Source organism: Marmota marmota, unplaced genomic scaffold (genome assembly GCF_001458135.2).
Source record: "Marmota marmota marmota unplaced genomic scaffold, marMar, whole genome shotgun sequence".
In the NCBI taxonomy this organism is placed as follows: domain Eukaryota; kingdom Metazoa; phylum Chordata; class Mammalia; order Rodentia; family Sciuridae; genus Marmota; species Marmota marmota.
The window spans coordinates 32,069,254-32,095,146 of NW_026000082.1; the positions used below are offsets into that span (position 1 = coordinate 32,069,254).

Consider the following 25,893-nt stretch of genomic DNA (forward strand, 5'->3'; position numbering starts at 1 on the left):
CCCAGGACCATGTCAAGGAGCCAGTCCTGGGATGGGAGCGTCTTTGCAGGGCTTTGACCAAGGAAGTCCCCGGTTGAGATTTGTTTTAGGAAGGAAGTGATGGAAGGCTGGGGCGCATGCGCAGGCTGGGGCCGGCGTCCTGCAGGGCGGCAGAGGTGGGGGTGGGAGGTGTCGCCAGCCCCCAGCTCTCCTCGGATGGTGGGTGGTAGTTTTCTCCAAGGGTCTCCTCTGTTCTCCATCAGATCCCCGAGCAACTGACAAAGTGTGACTCTAAAAGACACAGAGAACCGGGGCTCAGAGCTATCGAGGGACGTTCCAAGGTCACACAGCTGTCAGAGATTAGACTCAAGGCATCTCCCTGCCCCGGTGGAGGCTGTTGGGAGGCTGGACCTCTCTCTCCTCTGTGAGGCTTTTCGCCTCTTAAAGATCCATACGAGAGGCCCCTGCTCCCAGGGAGCACCCACGAGTGGAGATTCCCAGCAGGGGTCTCAGGAAGAGGGGTATTGGCCTTGTCCCCAACCTTGTGTCCTGTTGAAGGGACCAAGGGGCCTTGGCTGTGTGTCCTGAGGACCAGGAGACCCTGGGCTCCCGGATGTGACTGCCCTGTCCTCCCCCACCCCCACTGCTGGCCGGGAGCCCGGGGGCAGGCTGGGCTCTATGGTGGGATTGTGTCCTGTGGCCAGGCAGCTGGGAGGGGGCCGGCGGGGAGCAGGAAATAGCTGGGTTGGGGGAAGTCCGAGGCGCTGGCCAAGCCAAGCGGGCCTGCGATCGCCTGGGCGGCCCCCGAGGGCCCTATCAATGCCCTGCTTGAGGCTCACACAGGGGCCCTTTGACAGGGACCCCCTGAGGGCCTTTTTGAGATGGATGCCCGGAAAGGCGCTGGCCCCAGGAGAGCGGGGCCTCAGGCTGGCGGGGCGTGCGCGGGCCTGGCTGTCTCAGGGAGGGAAGAGAGTGGCCCAGGTTAACCCGGCTGCTGAGCAGAACCGCAGGTTTTTGGGGGGCTCTGGTGACGACAGGAAGGGGCCCATCAGCAAGGGCCTTCAGACCATTGACCTCCCAGTGGCCTCAGTGGCAGGTGCTGTGCGAGGCTCACTCTTGAGGTCCAGGAGTGGACGGCGCTGGCCTGGGACTCGTGGGCCAAGGGCAGCAGGGGTTTGACCCGTCAGCCCACTGGACCTGAGTCCGTCCCTGGGGCCTCTCTGGCCCCTGTCACCCTCCCCGGGGCCCTCCACCTTGCGAGCTCTCACTTCGCTCCCATCCTGGGCTTCGGGCCCTGGGGAAGCCCTGGCGAGTGGGAGTGGCCTCAGGGCCTGCAGGAGCCCTTGGGTGTCACAGGTCACAGGCACAGGTCATGGGCAGTAGGATCCTGGACGACAGGGGACCTCAGAGATGGCAGGATCTCCCTCTGGGTGCAGGCTCCTTCGACCTGTGCCCTCCCCTCTGGACAGCGGTGGCCTCCGGCAGGCGCTCCACCCTGCTCAGCAGAGGTCTTCCTGAAAAGTGAGTTCTGGCCTCCAGTCTTGACCTCTGCCCTCGTGGGCTCCAGAGGACCTGGCTCCCCCTGCACCCCACAGCAGCCTCCTGAGGATGGACGTGAATGTGGCCATCGAAGCCCGTGTGGGCTCCTCCACGGGACCTCCCTCCACAGCCGCCGACCCCCACCAAGTCCAGCTGTCAGCCACGGGACTTGGAGTCTGGGTCTCCAGAGGATCTTCATTCATTCATGTGCTCATTCACCTTTTCCAGAAACTTCCTGGATCTGGGCATGCCAGGGACACAGAGATGACCAAAGCTCCTCCTGTCCTTGTCCCCATGGGTATGGCAAGAGAAAGGGACAAGAGCGATTGCAAGCTGTCTTGATCAGTGCTGGGCTGGGGGACCCGGAGGGGTCCGAGGACACCAGGGACGGGGCACACTGCTGCCTCCAAGCTGCTGGGGAGGTGGTTCCTGAGCTGGGGTGGGGGACAGCAGGTGGAGGCCAGGGGAGGGACTGCGGTGGGGAGGCTGCTCTCTTCTTTGTCTCTCTCTGGATCTTGGAGAGGCCAAAGACAGATGTCCAGTCGGGCCCCTGGCCATGTCCCCCATTCAGTGGATTCATGTTAAGTGTCAACAAGGGGAGGCCACAGGCAGCCGGGAGGACACGCCCTTGGGTTCACCTTGGGTCTCGTGGCAGCACAGCCTCTTCCTGGGCGTGAGAGCGGCTCTGGGTCCCGTGTCCTGCTGCTGGCCTGGACGGCTCAGGGCTCACACGCCAGCCCCGCTCTCAGGATCCAGGAGGAGGTTCCCTCATTAGCCACCAAGTGTCCCGATGGGCAGGGACACAGCCTAGACAGAGGCCCGGGGATCTGACTCAGGTAGGGGACCCAGTCTGGGAGCTCCACGGTCACCTACGATAACTCAAGACCCAGGCCACCAAGCTGTGACCTTGGCAGCCAGGTGGCTGCACCTTCAGAGGTGGGTGGGGCGAGATTCCAGCCTGAGGTGGGGGAAGCCAAGCATCCAGAGCCCCTCAGGTGGGACAGTGGCGAGGACGGGGCTGTGGGAGGTGCTGTGGACTCGGGGTGTGTCCTGGCGGGGCCCCTGAGGAGGCCTCAGGGGGACAGCGTTGACAGGACAGCGTTTCCTAGTGGCCCACAGTCGCCTGCTGGGTCAGCACTGCTCCCAGGCTGCAGACTCTGAGGGTCCCCCAGCATTCTGCATGGCTGAGATGGCACCCCAGGGAAGGCGACTCCAAAGCCATGGGACAGAGGCAAGAGTGACCTCCGGCTGTCTCTGATGTACCCTTCCCACTGCAGCAGCTCTCCTTGTCCTCGCCGCCCACCCTCTGATCCAGTATCCACACGTAGGATGAGGCAGAAGGAATTCTGGTGGCCCCTGATGGCCCGTGCCCTGAAATGACCCTCTCCCCTTGAGTGTGGGTGACGAGACATTGCTCTTATGCTTACATTACACAACGTGGCACGGTTGACTTTGAGGGGGGATTAGCCTGAGTGGGCCTGACCAAATCAGGTGATTCCCTCCAAATGGACCCGGCTTTTCCTGAATGGCGGGTGGGGGGGAGATTCAGAGCATGAGAGGGGCCAGGAGGGGTCACCTCACGAGGAGCCTCATTCCTTCAGCCCTTAGCCTGCAGCCAGTAAGAGATGGGGTGGTGGGGGGGCGGGGGCTGAATGCTACAAGTTGCAAGGAGCTGAATTCTGCAATCTCCACGAGAGCCTGACCCTGACCAACTGACACCTGAGTCCAGCTCTGTGAGACACTGACCAGAGTGCCTGGCTTTGTGACCACAGGATGCCCTTCTGGCCCACAGGAATGAAGGGAGTACATTGGTGCTGATTTGAGATGCTGAGTGTGTGGCCATTTGTCACAGCAACATAAAATGAACGTCCCACCTTTTCCCAGTTGGGAGGAAATGTTTTTTCTCCCTCCTTAAACTTCAACGGCAGCAACAACCCTGATGGTTGCTGCTTTGGTTGGCGTAGAGCAAGAGTTTGAAAACTGAAGGATGAAGCGGCCTTTGTTTGCAGGTCTTCACGGGCTCTTCTCAGGGGTCAGAAGCTGTGTTTGGGGGCTGGGTGCAGGTCCCCTGGGCTAACAGTTAGGTACCTTGGAAAAGGAAGTCCAGGTGTCGTCAAGGAGAGGAGGTGCTTCTCAGGAGGGAAGAGTTGGCTCCGGGCTGGGCCGTGAGCGTCAGGTCACTGAACCTGGTACACCAGGGGTGTGCTCCTGCGAGGTCCCGGGCCAAGAGGGGCCACACCCTGGGTGGACAACAGATCTGCAGACACAGCAAGGGCTGAGAGAGCAGCTGGCTGTGGAGAGGAACCTGGGGCCTGTTTTTCTTCTGGAAAACCTTCTCGAAGCGTCAACAGTGCAAGGGGACAAAGGAGGCACAGAGCGGAGGGTAACGTGCAAAGGCATCATGAGGGGATTCTGCTCAGCCTCGGGGTCCTGACGGTCCCCTCTTCCCCACCTGCCCACCAACAGGGAGCCCCCAACCTGTCCTTGCCCTGCTCTCAGGAGGCGGAGCAAGCCTCGGCCTAGCAGCCCCGAGATGGGGACTTGGGTGTGGCGATTGCTGCTCATCAGCAGGTCCCTCGTGGGCAGGGGAGGCGCACCCCTCCCCAGGCTCTCCGAGGACCCCCCAAGTGCAGTGTCAGAGTCGTTCGGAGGGGCGTGGGAGGCTTGGGGGATGCACAGCTCCTATTCCTGTTGGTTGAGGGTCGCCCTCGGGGACATGGGACCCCAGCCACCTTGCTTCCTGTGCTCATGGGAAGTGCCCGCTGCGGCTGTTGGTGTGCTGACCCCAGAGGTGGGCTGCTGGGACGGGGTGCTCAGCTGTCACCTACCGCTGCCAGGGCTAACCCAGGTCTCCTGAGCATGAGGACAGGGCCATTCCTGGGGGAAGCTCCCCAGCCGCCCTAGGCCTGCGGGTTGTCCTGGAGCCCAAGAAGGTGCCTAACACCGGGCGGGGATCTGCCACTCACCCCAGGGAAGCAGGATGCGCGGCTGGGCTCCAATACACTAGTGACCTTTCTGGTCCTTCGGAGTCTGAGGTCGAGGTGCGGCATCTCCCTGAGTCACCGTCTATTGTGCACAGACGCTGGCGATTCGCCAGGACTCGGGACTTTGAGTCCCCCTAAGGAAGGTCTGACGGGGACACGTCTGTCGAGGAAGGACCGTGCCGAGAGGCTGCAGAGCATGGCCCTCCTGGAGCACAGGAGGAGGGGTGCAGGGAGGTGGGCACAGGGACTGCAGTGGCCTGAGAAAGGGATCAGGAGGAGCCTGAGGAGCACAGCTAACTCCTTGCTCTCCTGCCAGGCTGGCCTTGAACTCCTGGGATCAAGCCAGCCTCCTGCCTCAGCCTCCCAAGGATGCAGGACTACAGGTGCATGCTGGAGCTCAGTGTGAAAGCCCGTCTGGAGGGGGAACAGGTGACTTCTCACCAGGGCCGGTGACAGAGGCTGTCAGTGCTCCTGCCCCAGGGCATCTGGGAGAGTCAGGTGATCTGTGCTCCTTGTCTGAGGAGGTTAGGGGACACTGCTCTCTCTCATCCATGGGGCTGGAGACAGGGGACTTGAAATGGTGGGACAGGCAGATGGAGGCTACTTTGGAGAGGCCCCTGCAGGGAGACCTCTGCTCCCTGCAGGACTTTGCCTTCAGAAAAAAGCCATGTGACCAGGGACTTGTTTGTTACTGCGGCCTGCCCTCTCCTGATACAGGAAGGCCTCGGAAGGACCGCGAACACTGCCGCGACGGTAGGGGCGTTGCTTTCTCTTGGCCTGCGACATTGGTACGGGGACCCCAGCTTCACAGGCATGAAACAGAAGAGCAGGAAAGGGAGGGGTTTACCTGAAGTCACCAGAGCTGGCATGTGACAGAACAGGGCAGCCAGTCCAGCTCTGTCTGGTTCCAAAGCTTTACCCGCCTCTCGGGCTCCCTCCAGGTGTGGCTTGCAGAACACAGGGTGACTTTGGAGATTTGTGGACAAAACGTTAAATTGAATTAACTGGAACTTATTGAAATGTGTTTTGGAGTAAACATGTGAGCTCACCTCCACCACTGATTTCAGGGTCATTACTCCTCAGAGGAAAATTAACAACAACAACAAGACGACGGGTTGGCTCAGAGCCGCTGAACGATGAAACAGCCGGGACAGTAAAGGTCCACGTGGGCCAGTGCGGACGGTGGGTGACGATGAAGGGGAGCTGCCACGGGAGGTGCCATCGTTTGTCACAGGGTGTGAGATGACCCGGCTCGCTCTGTGGGACAAGAGCCGAGCCTGGAGCAGCGGGAGCCTGGCTGGGGAGTCCTGCGCACTACCCACCGGGCCACACTGCCTCGGCCTCTCGGGGCCCCGCGCACACCGAGACTCTGGGGGCAGGAGAGGGACCGCCGAGACCGGGGAGGGGGGCTCCAGCAGGCCCCTCCGTGCCCCCCGGCCAATAGCGGACACACTGTTCCCGATTTTGAGTCCCGGGGAGAATGTTTCAGTTTTACAAACACAAATATTGACTTTCTTTCCTCAATGTCCACGCTCAGCTTCCAGGTCCGCCCTCCCGCCCGCCTCCCCTTGAACCCGGCTGTCTCTGCAAGCCTACCTGCCGCATATTTCTGTGGCTCTGCTAATGAGCGGAGAAGCGACAGAGAGGGGCCTGTGCCCCTCCGGGAGCTCACAGAACTGCCATTCAGAGCCCGGCTGAAAGAGCCACTTCATGCGCCAGCTGCCGCCCGCCAGCTCAGCCTGCACCGGGACGCGGCCCAGCCCTTCGTTGAGAGGGGGCCTTTGGCCAGGAGACTCGGGCTCACGTGCCCCTCGTCCGTCTTCGGCATGGCCCCGGGACAGCGCGGTGCCTCCCTTGCCAGGGGTCACCATGGCCGACCCTGATGTGACCCTTGATGGCCGACAGGGCAACGGGGCTGTTCATCATGATTTCCTTCTGCTTCACTTAATGAGGTTCCCCAAGGCAGCGCCACGCTGGGTCCCAGGGATGCTGTGGGGAGTGAGGCAGGAAAGAGCCCTGGGGAGGCAGGTGACACGCTGCAACTCAATCTGGGAAAGGGATACACACCATAGGGTGATCTCTGGAGCTCCTGCAGCCCTTCTGGAGAACAGAAGAGGTCAATGTCAACTTGGAGAGGGGAAGGGCCGCAGTGGCCGCTGCTGGCTTTCGGGTTGGGGAGCAGGAAAGGGCAGGGAAAGCTTCCAACATCTGTTTCCTCTAACATGGGCCCAAAGGGGAGCCAGCCTGGGCTGTCAGCTGGGACCGCTCCCAAACTGGCTGGGCGGCTTCGGCTACCCAGCAGACTTCTCTGGGCCTCAGTTTCCCTATCTGACAAACAGGCTAACAGACTCTGCCCTGTGTGTGGACCTCATAGGTTTGTTGGGGAAACAAAGGAGACGGAGGGACAGCGTGAGTGACAAGTGTGGACAGATGGTCACTGTCACTGCTAAGGGTTGTGAGAGCCACTGGCTGCACCTGGCAGTCATTTTCCAACCACTATCTGCTTTTCCCTTTGCTGAGGAACAACTTTCAGTGTGAGTGCTCAGGTCCCCAGGGTCTCGGTTCTGTTCCCTGGAAAGAGGGCAGCCCTTGACCCTGTCTCCAACTCCTGTCCTCTCGTTGCTTCCTCTCCTGGTCCTGTTCCCACTGCACGATGACAAGCTGAGGCTCAGAGAGGGTGTTGCCAGCTCCAGGTCACACAGCCAGTCAGCAGAAGGGGCTTTGAACTGGGTCTTTCAGGTGGCCATGCCCGTGTTCTTTCTGCTCCATCCCATCAACTAGAGGATCTGGATGCAAGACAAGGGACCATTCCTGGGTATGTCCCTGTATTTACAATCTGTGCATTAGCTCATTTTTTGATACTACCATGAAATGTCTGAGGCTAAGTTACTTTATAAAGAAAAAAGGTTTACTGAACTCATAGTTCTAGATATCGAGGGGGCCATGTCTGTCAAAGGACTTGCTGGCTGTGTCCCACAGCCGTGCAAGACGTCACATGGTGAGAATGGTGTGTGTGCCTGGTCCCCTGTCTCCCTCCTCTTACACAGCCATAGGATCAACCGTGGGCTCCACCTGATGACCATGTCTAATCCCCATCACCACCCAAGGCCCAACCTCAAAACTCCACAGCTGGACGAGATAGAATGCCTCATGAACCTTTGGGGACGCTCAGACCACACCCCAAACAGCAGGAGGCTTGATCTCCTCCCCCAGCTTTTCCTGGACAGAGGCGAATTCGCGAATTCTCGGATACTCACCAGCTCAGGGACAGGGCAGGAGGCACGGGGAGTGGGTTCAGGGGAGAGGTCACCAAGCTTCACCTGTGGCTGAGAACACAGGCATGGGACCCGGGGACAGCTCCTGCAACTCTTCCCCTCCAATTAACCCTGGGAGGTGGGCACCAATATCCCCCTAGCTTCCAGATGAGGAATCTGTGGCACAGAGAGGTGAAGGAACTTGTCTGTGGTCACACAGCTGCTCTGGGTCTCTCCCCTACCACCTTACACGCGCTAAGAGCACAGGTACCTGCTGGTCGCTATCCTGATCTTGAAAGATTATGGCAGGCAGAGTCAGGGGACAGAACGTGCCTGGCACGTGCAAAGCCAGCTATGTCTTGAGGAGAATCCAGGGACAGCTGGGACAGGCAGGGACAGCGAGGCTGGAGGAGGGAAAGTGCTTCAGGAGGAAATTGGGTTTGAAGTTGCGGGTACAGAAGGGTTTGGGCGTGGGAAGGAGGAGCAGGGCAGGGCTGGGGCGAGGCAAGGGTCCCTGGGTGGCAGCTTCAAGTCATCACGCCCAGCCCCTTCAGGGCCACCCCGCCCACCTGGGATTTCCTGAATTCCAGCTGTGGCTCCGGTTGCTTCTGCAGGCAAAGGAGCCCTTGTGGCTGGGGCGTGCGGGGCCAGGCCTCCTCCTCCGGCACACACACCTCCATTCAGCACGGCCCCGCCCCGGGCACTTGGGGGCTGGAGCTGCTGTCCCCACCTCAGTGGGGTCCGCCCGGCCGGAAGGCTGGGCGGGCAGCGGGGTTGATAAGACGGGGACCTGCTGGCCCCCACCACTGTGCCGGCCGCTGTCCCTGCTGCCACAACCATGAGGGTCGTCTCCGGCACCAGCCTCGTGCTCTGCGGCCTGCTGCTGCTGCTCCAGCCTCCACGGAACCTCGGCCTCACCCCCCAGTCCAGAGGTGAGGGGGACGTGGGATGGGGGACATGGCCAGGGGCCCTGGGGGACAGCCCGGGGCTGGTGGCGAGATGGCAGAGGCTAATGGGACCCAGGATGGGGAGGGGCAGAGAGCCAGGAGTGGCACGAGGTGGGGATGCTGACGAGGGTCAGGGCAGGCTGGCTGTGAGGGACTGCGCTTCAGGGACCCCCGGCTCCCAGGGCCCGCGGACGTCTGGAGCTGCGCCAGGCCCAGGGCGGGGCTCGGGCTCTTTGATGAATACAGATCCGGGACCAAGAGCCCCTTCCCCTTCTCCCAGCCCCACCCCACCCGGCTCCCATGGGACCACACCCCTGTGAGTTTCAGCTCTGGGCCCCGCGTCCTAGAATGTGAAGGTCTCCCTGTAAAGATGGGGAGACTGAGGCTGGGAGGGGAGGACCTTCCTGAGACCACAGGAGGCAGCCCCAGAGCCACAGGGGCTGAGCGACTGCTGTGTGGTCTGGCCCACTCGCTCTCCCTCTCTGGACCTCCATTTGCCCATGCGCAGCCTTAGCCAGCAGGGAGCAGGGAGCCAGATGCTGGGGGTCTCTAAGGTCTCAGGGACCTCTGAGGCCAGGCTCCTAGTCCAGGGGCCCCGTGGTTGGGGGTTGGCACTGCCCCACCCAGCTTCCCCCCTTCTTGATTCTGCACACCCATCTGGAATCCGCGCGTTCTGCAGACGGGGAGGGAGAGTCCTCTGCACCACTGGCCTGACTGCAGGCCCCGAGGCGGTGTGCGCTGACCCCACTCTCCCCCTGGGCAGATGAGGACTGAGGCTCAGAGAGGCTGCCACCTGCCCAGGGTCACGGAGTGGCTGAGCAGGGACCTAAAGCCAGGCGCGCCTCACTCCACATCCCTGAAACTCCGGGGAGTCTGGAGGGACGCGGCTCCTTGGGGTTGTCTCGGGCCCCAGCTGGTCAGGCTGCCAAGGTGGCCACCAGGGATGCCTGCTCCCTTCCTGGCCCTGGAGACCTGAGCCAGCAGGTCCACCCGCTGAGGGGAGCCGGGTCTGCTTTGCCCACTCGCTTTGATGCTCAGGTGAAAGGGGGGGTGCCGGGGACGTGTTGGCCCACCCTCAGCGCCCCCTGCCCAGAGTTGAGGAATGGCTGCTCCTGCTTTTGGCCACAAGCCAGGGCTGAAAAGGTGCATTTCAGAGGCTGTGAGCACTCAGGTGACGGNAACCAGCCCCATCGCATCAGCTGATTTTTATTTGATAATCCTTTGAGGGCAGGGTCTCAGAAAGGGGAATGCACCCCACGTTGCCATCAGCAAGGGCCCCAGGAGGGTGCTGAGCGTTTCAAGGGCTTTGTACCCAACTGTCATTCTTTCAGGGCTCAGCACTGGGCCTGCAGGGTTGGGCCAGGTGTTCTTTCCCTGATGATGTCCCCACAGGCCCCTGCACATCTCCATTTGCAGCCCTCCTTGGCCTGAGTCGTCACTGATCACATGCCCAGGGCTTTCACACCCTCCAGAGACCTCCCTCAGCACAGGCCCGATCCACAGCCCCGCAGGAGTGGGATCCCCATCTCAAGGAAGGCAGCCGAGACATGAGCGCTACAGCAGCTCGCCCTGCTCCTGAGCGGTGGCAGCCCAGCCCCAGCCACCACCCGCCTTGAGAAACGACACAGCAGCCGCCTGTTGGTCTCATTTTGTGGGGCCACTCACAAGCTCTAAGGAGGTGCTGTAGCTGTGGCTGAGAGTCATGGCTAAGGATGCGGTGGCCCCAGGTGTCCTAATGGAGAGGTGGTGAGGCTGTTGGTGGTGACACCCTGTGGCAGGCACAGCTCCAGAGTTGACTGTTTTCCCCAGGTCAGAGCAGTGGCCTGGGGCAGGCAGGCACCCAAGGCAGAGGGAGGCTCTGAGCTTGGCTGCAGCTCAAAGGCCGGAGCTGAGATAAACATGGCCCCTTCCTGACTCCCTAGCCCTGCCACCCCTGTGGGGCAGCAATTCTCACCCTGCCGGACTCCGCAGGGTACTGAGGCCGAGGTCGGGCCAGGGCCGGGGGGAGGGGGGGGAGCCGACCCGGCTGAGCTCCAGCCAGCTCAGCACCACCCTCTTCAGGGTGCGGAACCCAGGAACCTTGGGGAAGCCTGGGTCCTTTTCCCCTGTGGGAGGACCACGGACCCTCCTGGGAATGGGGAAGACAGGGGCACCACTTCCTTCCGGATATTGGTTCCTTGGGTGGCTGCGGTCGGGCTCCCTCCCGGATCTCAGGGGTCCACTCCACAGACTGGAGGCAGCAACCCCATTTGTTAGCCTCGGCTGCCCTCCGGTGGCCACAGCGCAGGACCGCACCGTGCTGAGTGCAATCGCTTGGCCCCCAAAGGGAGCCGCTGGGAAGGGCCTGGAGATTCCTTCCACACTGAGACTCTAGTTACAAGGCCCTCATGGAGGGCACCGGGGACATCACCCAGGCTGCGCCCACTCGGGTATGGCTCTCAGCAGTCTGGGGTCTCCACAGCCCCCTGAGGGGGACAGTCCGCAGAGGCTCCACTTTGATGGGAGAGACATGGCCCTACCCTGTCCCACAGAGAAGCCTGGACACTTGAGCCACCTCTCCTGCAGTCAGAGGAGCCTGCCTCCCCTCCGGCCAGCCAGCTTCTCTTTCCCAGACCAAACCCAGGCGGGAGAAGGAGCCCCTGCACCGATAAGCTGTGTGACTCTGGGCCAGTCGCTTTGCTTCTCTGGCCTCCAACTCCTCTTCTGTTAATCCCCACGGCTTCCTGGAGAGCCAAGCCAGGGGAGGGAGGGCTGGTCCTCACATGCCCCCACGTTTCGCAGGTGGTCATCGTGGTGACGGACGGGCGGCCCCAGGACAGCGTGCGCGACGTGTCTGCGAGGGCCCGGGCTAGCGGCATCGAGCTGTTTGCCATTGGCGTGGGCCGCGTGGACAAGGCCACACTGCGGCAGATGGCCAGCGAGCCGCAGGAAGAGCACGTGGACTACGTGGAGAGCTACAGCGTCATCGAGAAGCTGTCCAAGAAGTTCCAGGAGGCCTTCTGCCGTACGCAGGGCTGGGGGCTGGGGNGGTGTGCCTCAGTTCCCCGGGCTCCTACACCTGCGCCTGCCACGAGGGCTTCACCCTGAACAGTGATGGCAAGACCTGCAATGGTCAGTAGACAGGTGGACAAGCCCCGGGGCGGGGGCGGTGGGGAGGAGGGGCGGAACCTCGGCTTCTCCCCAGGAAACCCATGCAGGCCTCCCCCACTCTGCCTCTGGACTGGCCTTCCAAGCAGACAGGTGTTTGGTGTCTGCAGAGAGTCATCTCCTGACTCCAGTCCCGTTCTTTCTCACAGCGGGTTTAGTGTGGTGGAAAGAGTCACTTAGTCTTGAGCTCAGACCTTGGTTCCACTACGGCCGACCTGTGGGATGTAGCAGCTGTTTCCAATGCTGTACAAAGGGGCCAGCAACCCTGGCTTTGTGGAGGGGGTTCTGAGGATAAAGGGGCTGATCCCCAGCCTGGAGCTGGCATGTCCAGCCGGTGGCTGGGATGGTGGCCTCGCCTCTCAGGCTTCATTGCTTTGCACCCTCCCCAGTCTGCAGTGGAGGCAGTGGCAGCTCGGCCACTGACCTGGTCTTCCTCATTGATGGCTCCAAGAGCGTGCGGCCAGAGAACTTCGAGCTGGTGAAGAAGTTCATCAACCAGATTGTGGACACCCTGGACGTGTCCGACAGGCTGGCCCAGGTGGGGCTGGTGCAGTACTCGAGCTCTGTGCGCCAGGAGTTCCCGCTGGGCCGCTTCCACACCAAGAAGGACATCAAGGCGGCCGTGCGGAACATGTCCTACATGGAGAAGGGCACCATGACCGGCGCTGCCCTCAAGTACCTCATCGACAACTCCTTCACTGTGTCCAGCGGGGCCAGGCCCGGCGCCCAGAAGGTGGGCATTGTCTTCACTGATGGCCGGAGCCAGGACTACATTAATGATGCTGCCAAGAAGGCCAAGGACCTCGGTAGGTGCTGCCCGCCTGGGCCCTGGACACCACTGATGGCCAGGGTTGCGCATGGGCACAGCTCAGCTGTAGTCTATCTTGTCTTCTGCTTAGTGTCCTGAACCCAGGTACATTTGGGCGAAGAAGGATTTGTTGGTCCAGCCCTCTCTTAATACTGATGGCAAAACTGAGGCCCTAGGGAAGCAAGTGATTTGTCTTGATGTCCTTTTGTAGGTGAAACTTGGAACTTTTCCAACTGAACATTTTTTCCCCAAAACACACCAAATTCTGGAAGGCAAACCCCCTTTGGAACAAGCCTGACCCTCAGTTTTATCACCTTTGAGTGGGGGAAATAGTAACCGCGGGTGGGAAAAAACTTCCTCCTGCTCTTCTCCCAGGCACTGTGCCTGCAATTCCAGAAGCTGCCACTAGGAGGTGTCTGGTGCTGGCTGCCCAGGCTTTCTTAGGAGGCTCAGCCCTATGGCTGCCGTCCCAGCAGCTAACCTTTCTCTTCTTGTTTCTCTGGCAGGCTTTAAGATGTTTGCGGTGGGAGTGGGCAATGCTGTGGAGGATGAGCTGAGGGAAATCGCCTCGGAACCCGTGGCCGAGCACTACTTCTACACGGCTGACTTCAAGACCATCAACCAGATCGGCAAGAAGTTGCAGAAGAAGATCTGTGTGGGTGAGTGAGGAGGGAGGCAGGGCAGGGGCTCGGTGGGGAATGCAGCCATCCTGGAACAGAGTGGGGGAGGGGAGAGGCAGGGGCTGGGTAGTACCAATGGTTGGCAGCACCAGGAGGCGGGCTGGCCAGGTCAGCTCTTACACCATGAGATGTGGGTGCCGAACGCTCACTACATGAACCGTGCTGTTCTCCAGGTCGTCATTTGGTAGGAGTATAATCCCCATTTCATAGACAGGAAAGCCAAGGCCAGCGGTGGTGGTGGGGGGACAACTGTTAATTACCTGGGACCCAGGATGGAGCCCAGCTCTTCCCCTGGTCCTCCCTGGCTCTCCTGCCAGGTGGCACATCCGGGTAGAGTTTGGGCTCCAGAGCCAAGGGGACTTGTGCATCTGGCTCCGACACTGATGGCCATGGGCAAGTGGATTCCATGAAGCCCAGAGGGTGGGCTGAGGAGTCACACACAGGGGAGGCCGGGAACAGTGTCCTGAACACAGCAGGCGCTCAGCCCAGCTGCTGTAACTGCAGCTCCTCGCAGGCTCTGAGGAGCTGGAAAGCCGTCCAGGGCTGGCCCCCCTGGCTCCCAGCAGGGCTGTGGTGCTGCCACTCCTCCAGATCTCCCAGGCCCCTCAGTCCCCCAAGACTCCAGATGCAGGCCCCGAGCAAGGACTGTCCCCACCCTGGGCAACTACCACAGGGCTCCCTTTTCTTCCCGTTTCTTGTCCCTTGCAGAGGAAGACCCCTGTGCCTGTGAGTCCATCGTGAGATTCCAGGCCACAGTGGAGGGGCTGCTGCAGGCCCTGACCAGGAAGCATATCCTTTCCCAGGGGCTGCTGGGAGGCTGGGGCAAGAGCAGCAGGAGGGGTGGGGCGTGGTGGGGCAGGAGGGAGAAGTGGCCCTGGGGGGTTGGTTGGGGCAGGCTCTTCTTGGCCGGCTGCCTCTGAGGATTTGGTCAAAGAGGCTAGCACCTGCCTTGGCACCAGGCCTCTCAGATACAGAGGTTCCTAGAGGGTAAACTGAGGCAGAGGCCAGATTCTAGGGACAGGACCCAACAAGAGTCCAGGACAAATCCCAGAAAGCACGGTCCCTGTGGACTCCCCGCTTCACAGGCTCATGGTGACAATGTGAAGGCCAGCCTGCCCTCAGAGGTGGGGGTGGGTCCCCAGCAGCCCCCTGGCTCAGCCAGGTTGAGGTGGGCATCGTGCAGGGCTGAACCTATGTGGGCACAGCCCAGGGCGCACAGTGGGGCTGCGCTTTTGGAAAGCGCCATCATCAGCAGGACCAGTGGATACCAGTGGATACATTTTGACATGAGGGAGGACCCGTGTGTAGGGGTGAGAGAAAGCTCCGGAAGAGGGACCTCCCTGGGGGAAACAGGAAGTGGGGCCAGGGCCAGCGCCCCTGCTCTGGCCACGCTGCTCCTCTCCTTAACTCCGGATGCACTGGAAGCCGTCAGTAAGCGGCTGACTGTCCTGGAGAACAGAGTCGTCTAAGGTCGCTGTCCCCACCCTGGCGCCTCCCTCTCCTCACCCCAAGCTTGGCTCAGAGAGTCCTGCTGTGTCCCTGCAGCCCAGTGTCGTCCAGCTTTGCCATGTTAGTGAGGGCGCCGGGAGGCTGGAGGGGCATGTCCCCGTGTGCTTGTCAGGAGCGTGTGACGATGTTTGGGAGCCCGTGTGTGTGCCCCAGGGAGGGCGGGTGTGCATGAGTGAGCCTTCGGGAAGGGGTGCCAGAGAGACGGGTGTGCGTTTTCTTCTGATCCAAAGCTTAATATATTCCTGGATTTTGTAGTTGACCCTTTCTTGACTTGGAGTGCTGTGAATCTCTTCTGATGTCCCTAATCCCTGATGAAGAACAATTAAATGTGATTCGACTTAAGCACTGAATGGGGCAGAGATGGTGTGGTTATGGGGGGACCAGGAAGAAGGGCTGATGGAGGTTGTGGGACAGCAAAAGGGGTGGGAATCGTGATGACAAGCCAGCTTGTGCTGTCCTGCCTTATTCAGTCACAGATTCACTTCCGTGGTCTCATCTCATCCACCCGGAGCCCCACCAGGACAGGCTGGAGTGCCCCCTTTCACAGATGAGGCTGAGCTGGGCGCCTGGGTGGTGCTCGGCAGGGGTCGGCTGCAGGGCCAGGCCTGGGGTCCAGTGCGGGACGTCGAGAGTTAGAGGGCTCTGGACAGGGCTGATCGGCTCACCGCTGCTCATTCGGTCATCAGAGCGTCCCGGCAGGTGTCTGAGACACAGTCTCTGTCCTTAAGGGACTCACAGGACGCTCCAGTCACCCTGGAGAAGAGTGGGGGTGCCTCCTCTGGTATCTGGGGGTCTGTGGGGGGCATACCTGTGAGCGAGATGAGGTCGGCCTGGGCACCCCCACCCTGTCCTCCCACCCCCATGGAGGCCTGTCTCCTGGTGCATCGGGCCTAGCCCTCCTCCGGCACAGACAGCAGCCCCCTGCAGGGACGCACAGGAAAGACTCCAGACCTCAGGCCCCCTCTTCTTTTTTCTGAGCTCAACTGCTTCTCTTCCTTCCCCACCCGTGGGGCCGGGGGTAGCAGCCATGTCAATGCTGTGGAACTGGACATCCTGGCCTCAGCTGATTGGTCAGTGGGTGGAAACCTGACCCAAGTTGAGCCAATCAGCTTTTCTTTCCTGGAATGTGATCGTGGGAACCCTAGTCCCCTGGCTGGTGGTGCAGGAGGTGGGGAGATCTCCATCTCTTCCAGGTGCCCTAAAAGGCAAGAAAATTGGAGGCCTCCCTCCTCTGGAAAGAGAAAAATAACATTTTCTGGGCTGTCAATAGCATTCCAGTTCAAGAGTGTTTCAGCTAGTTATTCTGTGTAACAAACAGTTCCAAAGTATAGTGGCTCAGAACAACCACCAGTTATTGTCGGGTTGACTGGGCTCATTAGGATGGTTCTTCTGCTCTCAGTGCAGTTGTCTGGCACTGCAGTTATCTGGGTTTTGGCCAAGCTGAAATATCTCTCCCAGATCACTTACCTGCCTGGTGCCTTGGTGGAGAAGGCTGAAAGTCTGGGTCTTTCTTACTGTCTTTCCGTGTAGTCCTAGGACCTTACCTTCTCTATGTGGGCTCCCCAGCAGAGGAACTGGTCTTCGTACCTGTGGTGGCTCAGGGCTTTCATTTTATTGGTTACAACAGTTGCAGGTGGCCCACATTCAAAGGCTGGGGAGATAAACTCCATCTCTCCAAGGGAGGAGAGTGACAAAGAGTTTTCAGCCATCTTTGATCCACCACACAGGGTCAATCACTGGTCTCTTTCATTGGATCTGATGAACTTGACATTCATTGGTCAGCTTTGTATCACTATAACAAAATGCTTTAGGAAACCACTTTGTAAAGAAAAAAAGGTTTATTTAGATCATAGTTTTGAGGGTTCAAGTCCAAGATGGGGCAGCCCAATTGGTTTGGGTTCTGGTGAAGGCAGCCCATCATGGTGGGAGCATGTGTAGAAGAGTCATGTTTCAAACTGGATAGGGGACAGACAGACAGACACCAGGTCCCACAATCCCCTTTTGGAGGCCATAACCCCAATGGCCCCAGGATCTCCCTCTGGGTCCTGCCTCCTGAAGCTTCCACCATCTCCCAATCGTGCCACTCTGGGGACCCAGCTTTTACCACATGGGCCTTTGGGACGCACCCCAGCCAATATCCAAACTGCAGCACCCAGGAAGCCTGCTTGGTGGGGCTGAACTTGGCCACACGAGGGCCTGGCTGGACTGTCCTCTGCACCTCCATGACCTTGCAGCCATGTGGTGGCCTTGGTGTCCACATTCTGATCCTTCAGTTCTGGGAGGTGGTCAGTCTGTCCTGAGTTCCAGCCCTGAAGCGCTCTGCTTGGAGACTTGGCGGTGTCACTGCTCGGCTGGGGACTGCCCAGTGGGCACCATGGCTCTCTGCAAGTCCACGCCCTGAGCATGGAGCTCGGGGGGCCAGCTTCTCCAGGAGGCGAGGATGAGGGCAACCCCGCCTGTGCCAGGGCTCGGGCCGCGGGTCACAAGTGTGCCAGCCCCAGGACACGCTGTGTCCATCGAAGGACCGTCGCAGCCCAGCTATGCCAGGCGCTGTCCTAGGCACGAGGAAGGGGGGTGTCTTCTCGCAGGGACCCCCAGCCTCACTGCACTCTGATCCTCTCCGTGGGCCTTGCTCCCCTTGTTAGGTGGGGAGCTGAGGGAGAAAGGGGAGAAGGTTCCAGAAGGCGTGCGGTGCCTTCTCAAGGATCCCAAGTGTAGAAGCGCCAGGAGCACCCGCTGGGTCTGGGGAGGGCCTGGCTCTGAGGTCCCAGGAGGCTCCCCTGAGAGGTGGTGGCCCAAGGGTCAGGCGCCCTCTCTGGAGTCCCACAGCTCTGGGTGTGAACCCCCACAGCACCCAGGACGGGGACAGACTCCTTCACCCTCTGCCCCCGGTGTCCCTGGCAGTGAGCTCACAGAGGGACTGTGCTGGGGGCTTCTGGGAAGCCGGGGCTTGGCCTCAGTGTGGTCAGTCCTGCCGGCTCCCTGGGGGACACAGCATGGGTGGCTGCAGGAAATGGGTGGCTGCAGGAAGAGGGCTGGAGGCCCCCTTGGTGCTGAGCCAAGCTCTCGGGGACACATCTGGACCACGGGGCCGAGGAGGGAGGCAGGGCCGGGGGGGCCGGGCTGCGCAGCTCTGGGGCTCCTTCTGCACGTGTGGGCTCAATCCTGCAGGCGCCCAGGATTCATGAAGCGTTGCCAAAGGCCGAGCACACGCCAGGCGCCGGGGTAAATTAGGAAATGCCCCATGGTCTGTTTATGATGCTGTGGTCCCAGGGAGAAGGCAGACATCGCAGGGAGAATCTCTCCAGAACTGCGGAGGGAGAGCCGGAGGGGCAGGAGCCTGTGGTGGAGGGTCTGTGGTGCCTCGGCAGGTCCTGGGAGAGGTGGATTAAGTGGACCTGGAGGGGAAGGGGGCGCAGGAAGAGTGTGCCGAGTGGGGAAGGAGCAGCAGGTGCCAGGGTCCTGAGGCAGGAATGTGTGCAGCCGTCCCAGGGCCTGGATGCAGCTCCATGCGGCCGGGAACAGCCAGAAACAGGAGGAGGCCAAGACCGGATGGCGCTGGGGTGGACGGGCTGGCTTCAGCCTTTTAACAAACTCTGGGTTTGAGTCACAGGATGGCACCAGGCCCTTGAGGGTTTCAGGTGAGGAGGTGACACTGATCCTCCCAACGCACGTGGCCTGGAGGGGTTTCCCCCAGAGGCCAGGTGGGTGTGAGGCTGGCTGAAGAGGCCACAGCTGGACCGGGCGGGGACCCCGCCTCACATCTCTGGCTGCTGCCGTGACTTGGAGGCTGGCCCTGCTGGGTCACCTGCAGGCTGTCAGGACCTGTGGGGGTGGTCCCCAGGTCTCCGGGGGCCTCTGGAGGGACATCAGTGTCCCCCCTTTTGCAAATGATGGGACTTGTCCAAGGACGGGCAGGGTCGGGTTCCAGGGCTGACCCAGCGCTCAGGCCTTCCTGTCAGCACGTGGGAATGGGCTTGGCCACCTGGGACAGTGACACACAGTGAGCTCAGCAGATCTGGGGGCCTTCCTTCACCCCATCCTCCTGGGTGGTCAGGAGGCCTGCAGGGCGAGGGCGGCCGAGGTCCTGGAGGACACTCTAGCCAGCAGCTGGGGCCAGTGCCCAGGGGAGAGGCACTGGGGGGGGCTGTGGGCAGGGAGTGGGGACCCCATCCAGCAGGCCGGGAGACAGGCCGCAGGGGACGCTGAGCAGAGCCCAGAGCCAGGGAGGGCCCACACAGGAGGGCTGGAGAGGCCATGGCTCAGAGCCTCCCCTGCTGGCCTCCGCTGCTGGTCAAGTCCTGCTGAGGCCTGTCCAGGCTGAGCTGAGGCGGCTGGGAACCTGGGGCTGCTGGACTGAGCCCAGGATTCTTTGCAAGAGCCGCAAACGGGCAGAGGATGCGGTCAGAGGGGGCCGCGGGCGGTTCCTTCATCTCTGGAGGAATTCCATGGGTGAGAAGCAGGGGCCAGCGGAGCAGTCAAGAGGTCACAGGGACACTAGGAACCTGGATCAGGGTGACAGAAACTCTACAGCAACCAGCTTAAGCAGAAGAAAGAAACCAGGGTTCTGGTGTCTGAGGGTCCTTGGTCTCTCATCTGGCTCAGTCCCCACCAGGTGGCCTCATGCCCACGCGGGTCTCTCCGAGTGCCCTGTTTGAGCTCCTGGAGCCCCAGGTCCACAGGACTCAGCCTCATTGTCTTGAACTGAGCCTGTGTCTGGCCTTGAGCTATCACCGCGGCCCGGGGGACACAGGGCTGTGACTGCCAGGCCCCGGCCTCTGCTCGTGCCTAATGTGTGTTGGGGGGACCAGCCACACAAGACCTGGGACTGAGATGGCTGAGCAGGGGTCCTCAAGGAAGCTGTGACCAGGTGCCAGGACCTGGAAGCAACAGGTGTCCTTGCTGGATGGGGCTGGGGACCCTGGATGTCCTGCTCTTCCCCGACAGTGACAGTGGTGGTGGACAGTGACCGGCTCCTTTGAGACCACAGCTCTAGGCTCAGAGGAGCGCAGGGCTGGCTTCTCGCATCTCTCAGTCCCAGACTCCTGCGCTGACCCCTCCCGATGCTTCCCATGTCCCCTCCTGGTCCTCAGGAAACCCATCCTCTCCAGGTGATTTCCACGTCACTCTGCTCCAGGTTCAAAGGGGACAAACAAACCTCAGAAATAAGGAGAACCAGCCATCTCCCCCAGGCAGCCGCAGTCGGCAGCAGATGCTAAGTTATTTTGTAACCTATAATTTTGTGTTTTTTGAATGTTGTATAAACAGGACTGAACTAATCAGGATGGTCCCCAGCCTTTCCTTCCGCAGGCTTTGGGCTCACCGGGGTCTCCTGGCCCCACCGTGAACTGGTTCTGGGTTTCGATCAGGTTGCTCTTCACTCCTGCAGTGCGTTCATGGACTTCACGGGCGGGAGGTGGTCCTCTGGGGGATTGTTTTGCTTTTTCCTTCGTTTAATTACATGGTTTCTCCTGGACCAAAAAAGGGGGTGGGTGGGGAATCCCAATAGCCTGTGTGTTCCAGACGCTCGTCCAGTGAACACGGGCACTGCCAGGGCTCCCTGGGACCTGAACATGGTCCTGCCATCTCTCAGCTATTGAGATACAGTTTTTTTTTTTCTCTTGCTCATCCGTGTGTGCTGTGCAGTAGACACACAATTTCCAACTCCAACTTCCTTTTTTTGGTGTGAGGGGGTACTGGGATTGGCCACTGAGCCGCATCCCCATTCCTATTTCATATTATATTTAGAGACCTTATATTTAGGGCCACAGTGAGTTGCTTAGTGCCTCACTTTTGCTGAGGCTGGCTTTGAACTTGCGATCCTCCTGTCTCAGCCTCCTGAGCTGCTGGGATGATAGGTATGCGCCACAGCACCTGGCAACTCCAACTTCTTATAAACTTGTTTCTCAGACAGAGGGACCCAAGCTGCTGGAGGTAAAGCGTCACATGACCCATACATGGCAGGGCTGGGATTTGAACCCTGGAATCCCTGGCTGTAAAGTCAGGGCTTTTTCTAGAACATGGCCTCTCTAGGGTTCAGACTCGCTATGACAAATGGGATTCTATTCCTCGCTCCCTAGGTGGGGGGACAGGCTCTTCTGCACACGGATACCAGAGATATGGTGCCACACATGTGCCCATCGGATCAGGTCACAGTTCTGCTCAAGAACCTTCTCTGGCTCCCCACTTCCCCCTGCATAAGTGCAAACTTAGTCCGACATTTTCCGTGATGTATGGCCTCACCGTTGCCCTGCTTTGTCACCCTTCTTATCATTGGGATCTCACAGAGGCTATGCTCTGGGACCTAGGACTGTATGAGGTTGTCGTCATTGTCCTGTTGTTGAGACAGAGAGACCGAGGCTTAGAGAGCTGAGGTCATTTGTGCAGCCTTGACTCATGGGGCCGGAGGTCCTGAGAGGTGGACATAGACCAGACTGTGAGCCAGGCTGGGACCAGGACATTGGGATGGACCCTCCACTTGGGTCTCGCTCACCCCACAGTGCTCCAGGGATCCCCGACGTTACCATGGAGGTTGCAAAAGGAGCCTCAGGTGGTTCTTTCAGGATCCAAATGCTTCCTGAGGACCTGCTGGGTGGGAGGTGCGTGCTAGGGGTCCGGGGTGACAGTGCTCAGTGAGATGCTCTTCCTCAGCTCCCGCGACTCCTGGTCTATTTAAGGCCAGAGATGGAATCTGAACGCACAGGGACAAGACGGGGCGCCGCTGGTCAAGTCTGTAGTGCAGCCGGTGTCCCAGAGAGTGAGCGGTAGGGCGGCACTGAACCTGGTCTCCCAGACTCCTGAGTCAGGTGCGTCACCTGAGGGTGCCTCGACAAGGGAATCGGCACAGTGTTAAAAAGGAACTTAGTAAGGTCAAAGTCACGGTGGAGTCACGGTGCTTGGACGTGGACCACGAGACCTGGGACTAGAGGTTGTATCCGTGCATCACGGAGCAGGGTTCGGCTGAGCTCCTGCTGAGTGCTATGCTGGTCCAGGCTCTGGGGACCCAGCAATAAGGAGGCCGTGTCTGTCACTGCCCTCATGGCCCCACCTGCTAAGCAGAAGCCTGGTGACAGAGCCGGAGAGGTCAAAGGAAGTGTGAGAGCGTTTCAGGCCGCAAGGTACCAAATTGTACAAGTAAAGCAGAGCGTGGCGTGGGGACAGGCAATGTGTTTACACACCAGGTAAGGTCAGTACGGTGATCAGTGATTGTCCACGTCCTACAGGGGCCAGCTGGAGCTTAGGGACAGGAAGGGGCTCCTCCGAGTCGTGCTATAGCAAAACAGGGTTGAGGCCTGTTGGACCCCAGAGTTTCTCCCACCCGCCCTACCTGCCACTACCTGGGTGATGCTTTCCAAGCCTGTTTTCCCGTCTGTGAAATGGACCCTGACGTTGGGCAACTCGGGGTCAATATTGGACCTAGGAACTATGGGATTAAAAGTCTTAAAAATTATAAATTTAAATTTTGTAAAATTAAAAATTTTTATTTCTATATTTAAGGTGTACATCGTGATGTGTTGATGTAGGTTGACACAGTGAAACGGGTGCTGGAGTCGAATTCTGTGATCTGCAAGGGCCCGCAGGCCGGGGCTGCCATGGAGGCATCTGGCCACAGGGGGGCACTATTGACCCAGGAATGGGATGGTCGGCCCGTCTCAGCGAAGGGTTCGGTGTGGTCACTGAGCTGGCTAGTTCCTGTCACTTGTGCCACCTGTGGCCCCTAATCTAACCCCTTTAGCTAGACCCCCAACACAGGAAGGCTCCCTCCTTCGGGGGGCCGTGGATGTGGGTCTCCCAGAGACACTGCCGCCCAGCTGCCCTCTCTACCCCTTGCTCTTGGGGGGTGAGGGGCTGGGGCTCGCTGCTTCTCAGTCACCAGAGCCAGACAGAAGCCCGCGCAGCGATTGGCAGCTGAGACCTGAATGTTGGGGTGAGGTGGGGCCCAGGCAGGTGCACTGCCGCCCCCTGGGAGGAACCTTACTGTGCCCCACCTTCCCTCGTTCCCAGGGTTGGGGTCCTTTGTCCTCAGATGAGGATGTCATTGTCCTGAGCCAGGCTCACTGCAGCCTGGAGTGGGGAGGGGAGTGTCAGAGGCGTCCAGGCCAAGGCTCTGAGGGACCTAAACATGAGTGCCACCCAGCACCACGGACTGTACAGCCTGCTGTGTGTCGGCTCCGTCCCTGGGGCTCTGGGTGGCAGGGGGCAGGTGACCATGCCTCTGGCCTCGGTTGCCCAGCAGAAAATGGGGAGCATAACCTCCATCGCTGGGTGGAGGCTGTGCAACGGGTGGCGTGCAGAGCGGGACAGGGGCCCGTGCTGCGAGACGTGTCTGCACCTCCCTGGCTCGGCCCCTTCACAGTGGCAGTGCGGGGTTGGGCCCAGGGGCCAGGCCTCGGCCTCAGGAGGGGCAGTGTCCCCTCCAAATGACCTGCTGTCCTTTCCTCCCTGTGGGAAGACCCACACCAGGCCCCAGGCCCCCCTCCTGTCACCCCTCCAGGGCTCACGGCCCCCCGTGGCTCCTTCCTGTACTTCCGCTCTTTCCTTACGATGTCCAAGGGCTGCCCTGTCCAGTGACGGTGACAGTGGTGGGACCTGGGTCTGCAGGGGAACAGTCTAGAGAGGGTCATGAGTGTGTTTGGCTGGGAGCCTGTCACAACAGCTAGGGACAAGGGGGGCATCCAGGAGGGCCTTATGTATTGAAGGGCACCCCGTGGCCAGCAAGCCGGGCTGTCCTTGCTGCTGGCCCGAGCCCCTGGCTGCGTGTACTTGGTGCCTGATTTTCAGAGACTCAGGGGAGGTTGAAGCCACCTCGCTGACCCCTCCAGTGACTGGAGGTCCTGCCGTGGTTTCTGTAGCATGGTCTGTGCTTTGAGGGGGTGCTCGAGGCACACATGGGGGCCGGAGAATGGGGTGGACGGGGTCCAGGAACCTGCATCTTAAGGAGTCTCCAGGGATCCCGAGTAGCTACCTTCCTGTGCGCAGGCCTGGGTGTGACACATGGCTCCTGGGTTGACCTCAGCAAGTCCCCTTCCTCTCTGGGTCTCCTCACTGATGGCATCTGGCGCTGTGCCAGGCACCCTGGAGGCATGTTATCCCTGTGGATTGAACTTGAACCTTGAACTTCCAGCACAACAATTACAACTCCTCAAGTGGGTGACCGCGCTCAGTGACTCCCCAGATGGAGGTCCACTCTGCTCCTCAGGGGCTCAATGCATACCCAAACCGAAGGATCGAGGGACAGAACGAACCTGCCCTCGGTTTCCCATGGCCCCTCAGAGGCAGCGGTGGTAAATGATCTATAAATGGTGAGTTCAGCACGTTGCATATTTATAAACAAAACATAGTACGTGGAAACCAAGAGCAGAAACATACATAAATATAAATACCAACCTATGTACTGTGGGTGATTGTGGAGAGGATAGTTTTGTAAGTAGTAATTAGTGGACATACATTTATAGTAGCTAGGGTGACCCACTCTCAGGAAGCGCTAACCCAGGAGGAAGGAGGTTCCTGGGTCACAAGGGGGCGAGGCCCAGAGGGCAGAAGGAGCTCAGTGGCCAGTACAGCCTGTCTGTCCCTCCCTTTTGCCCCAGGGGGTCCTTGGGGCTCACAGGTTGGGGCCTGTCCCTGCCCCCGGCCTGCTCCAGCTTACAGACAGGCAGTTCTGGGTCCCCCACGGGGCCCTCGCGCTGTCTGGTGGCTCCTGCCTTCTTCCTCCCCCAGCTGGCTCAGCTGCTGCTTGGGGGTGGCCACAGTTTGGGGAGCGTCCTCCCTTCTCCTTGGATCCAGCTTTCCCTTGCCAGTTCCCGCCTTCCCTCCTGGCCGGGTTCCGTGGACACAGCGCCTCCCTTTCTGCTGTGGGTGGCACAGAGGGGGACTCTGTCCCTCGCGCGGGCTTCCTCTAGGAGCTGTGAGTACTGGGGAGTCGTGTGGCCAGCAACCACCCCGCGTGCTCAGGACCAAGGGGACCATCACGGCTTTGATCCCTTCCCTGTGGGCTGTGGTCCCAGGGCTCCAGTTGCTGTGGTGCTGTGCCAAGGCCTGACGAAGCCTTCAGCTGGGGGGCCTACCGAGAACAGAGCCAAGGTTGACCTGGTTCCTCGGCCAGGCCAAGTCCACCAGCAGACAGCCACCTCCTACAGCTCCTCCAGCTCCTCCATCTCCTCCAGCTCCTCCATCTCCTCCAGCTCCTCCATCTCCTCCATCTCCTCCAGCTTAATCCAGCTCCTCCATCTCCCCCAGCTCCTCCAGCTTAATCCAGCTCCTCCATCTCCTCCATCTCCTCCATCTCCTCCAGCTTAATCCAGCTCCTCCATCTCCCCCAGCTCCTCCAGCTCCTCCATCTCCTCCATCTCCTCCATCTCCTCCAGCTCCTCCAGCTCCTCCATCTCCTCCAGCTCCTCCATCTCCTCCAGCTCCTCCATCTCCTCCATCTCCTCCAGCTCCTCCATCTCCTCCATCTCCTCCAGCTCCTCCAGCTCCTCCAGCTCCTCCAGCTCCTCCATCTCCTCCAGCTCCTCCATCTCCTCCATCTCCTCCAGCTCCTCCATCTCCTCCAGCTCCTCCATCTCCTCCATCTCCTCCAGCTCCTCCATCTCCTCCAGCTCCTCCATCTCCTCCATCTCCTCCAGCTCCTCCATCTCCTCCAGCTCCTCCATCTCCTCCATCTCCTCCAGCTCCTCCATCTCCTCCATCTCCTCCAGCTCCTCCATCTCCTCCATCTCCTCCAGCTCCTCCATCTCCTCCATCTCCTCCAGCTCCTCCATCTCCTCCATCTCCTCCAGCTCCTCCATCTCCTCCATCTCCTCCAGCTCCTCCATCTCCTCCATCTCCTCCAGCTCCTCCATCTCCTCCATCTCCTCCAGCTCCTCCATCTCCTCCATCTCCTCCAGCTCCTCCATCTCCTCCATCTCCTCCAGCTCCTCCATCTCCTCCATCTCCTCCAGCTCCTCCATCTCCTCCATCTCCTCCAGCTCCTCCATCTCCTCCATCTCCTCCAGCTCCTCCATCTCCTCCATCTCCTCCAGCTCCTCCATCTCCTCCATCTCC

General features: G+C 60.2%; 1 protein-coding gene across 1 annotated transcript; it reads left to right on the plus strand.

Moving 5' to 3' along the window:
- Nucleotides 1–2,187: 2,187 nt before the first annotated feature.
- Matn1 (matrilin 1) lies at nt 2,188–14,922 on the plus strand. Its single transcript, XM_048782701.1, is given in 9 exon segments — nt 2,188–7,036; nt 7,242–7,317; nt 7,550–9,020; nt 11,269–11,716; nt 11,719–11,814; nt 12,240–12,656; nt 13,165–13,317; nt 14,047–14,127; nt 14,758–14,922. Coding segments are annotated over 7 exon segments (1,671 nt in total). The 5' UTR covers nt 2,188–7,036; nt 7,242–7,317; nt 7,550–8,594; the 3' UTR covers nt 14,808–14,922.
- Nucleotides 14,923–25,893: the final 10,971 nt, after the last annotated feature.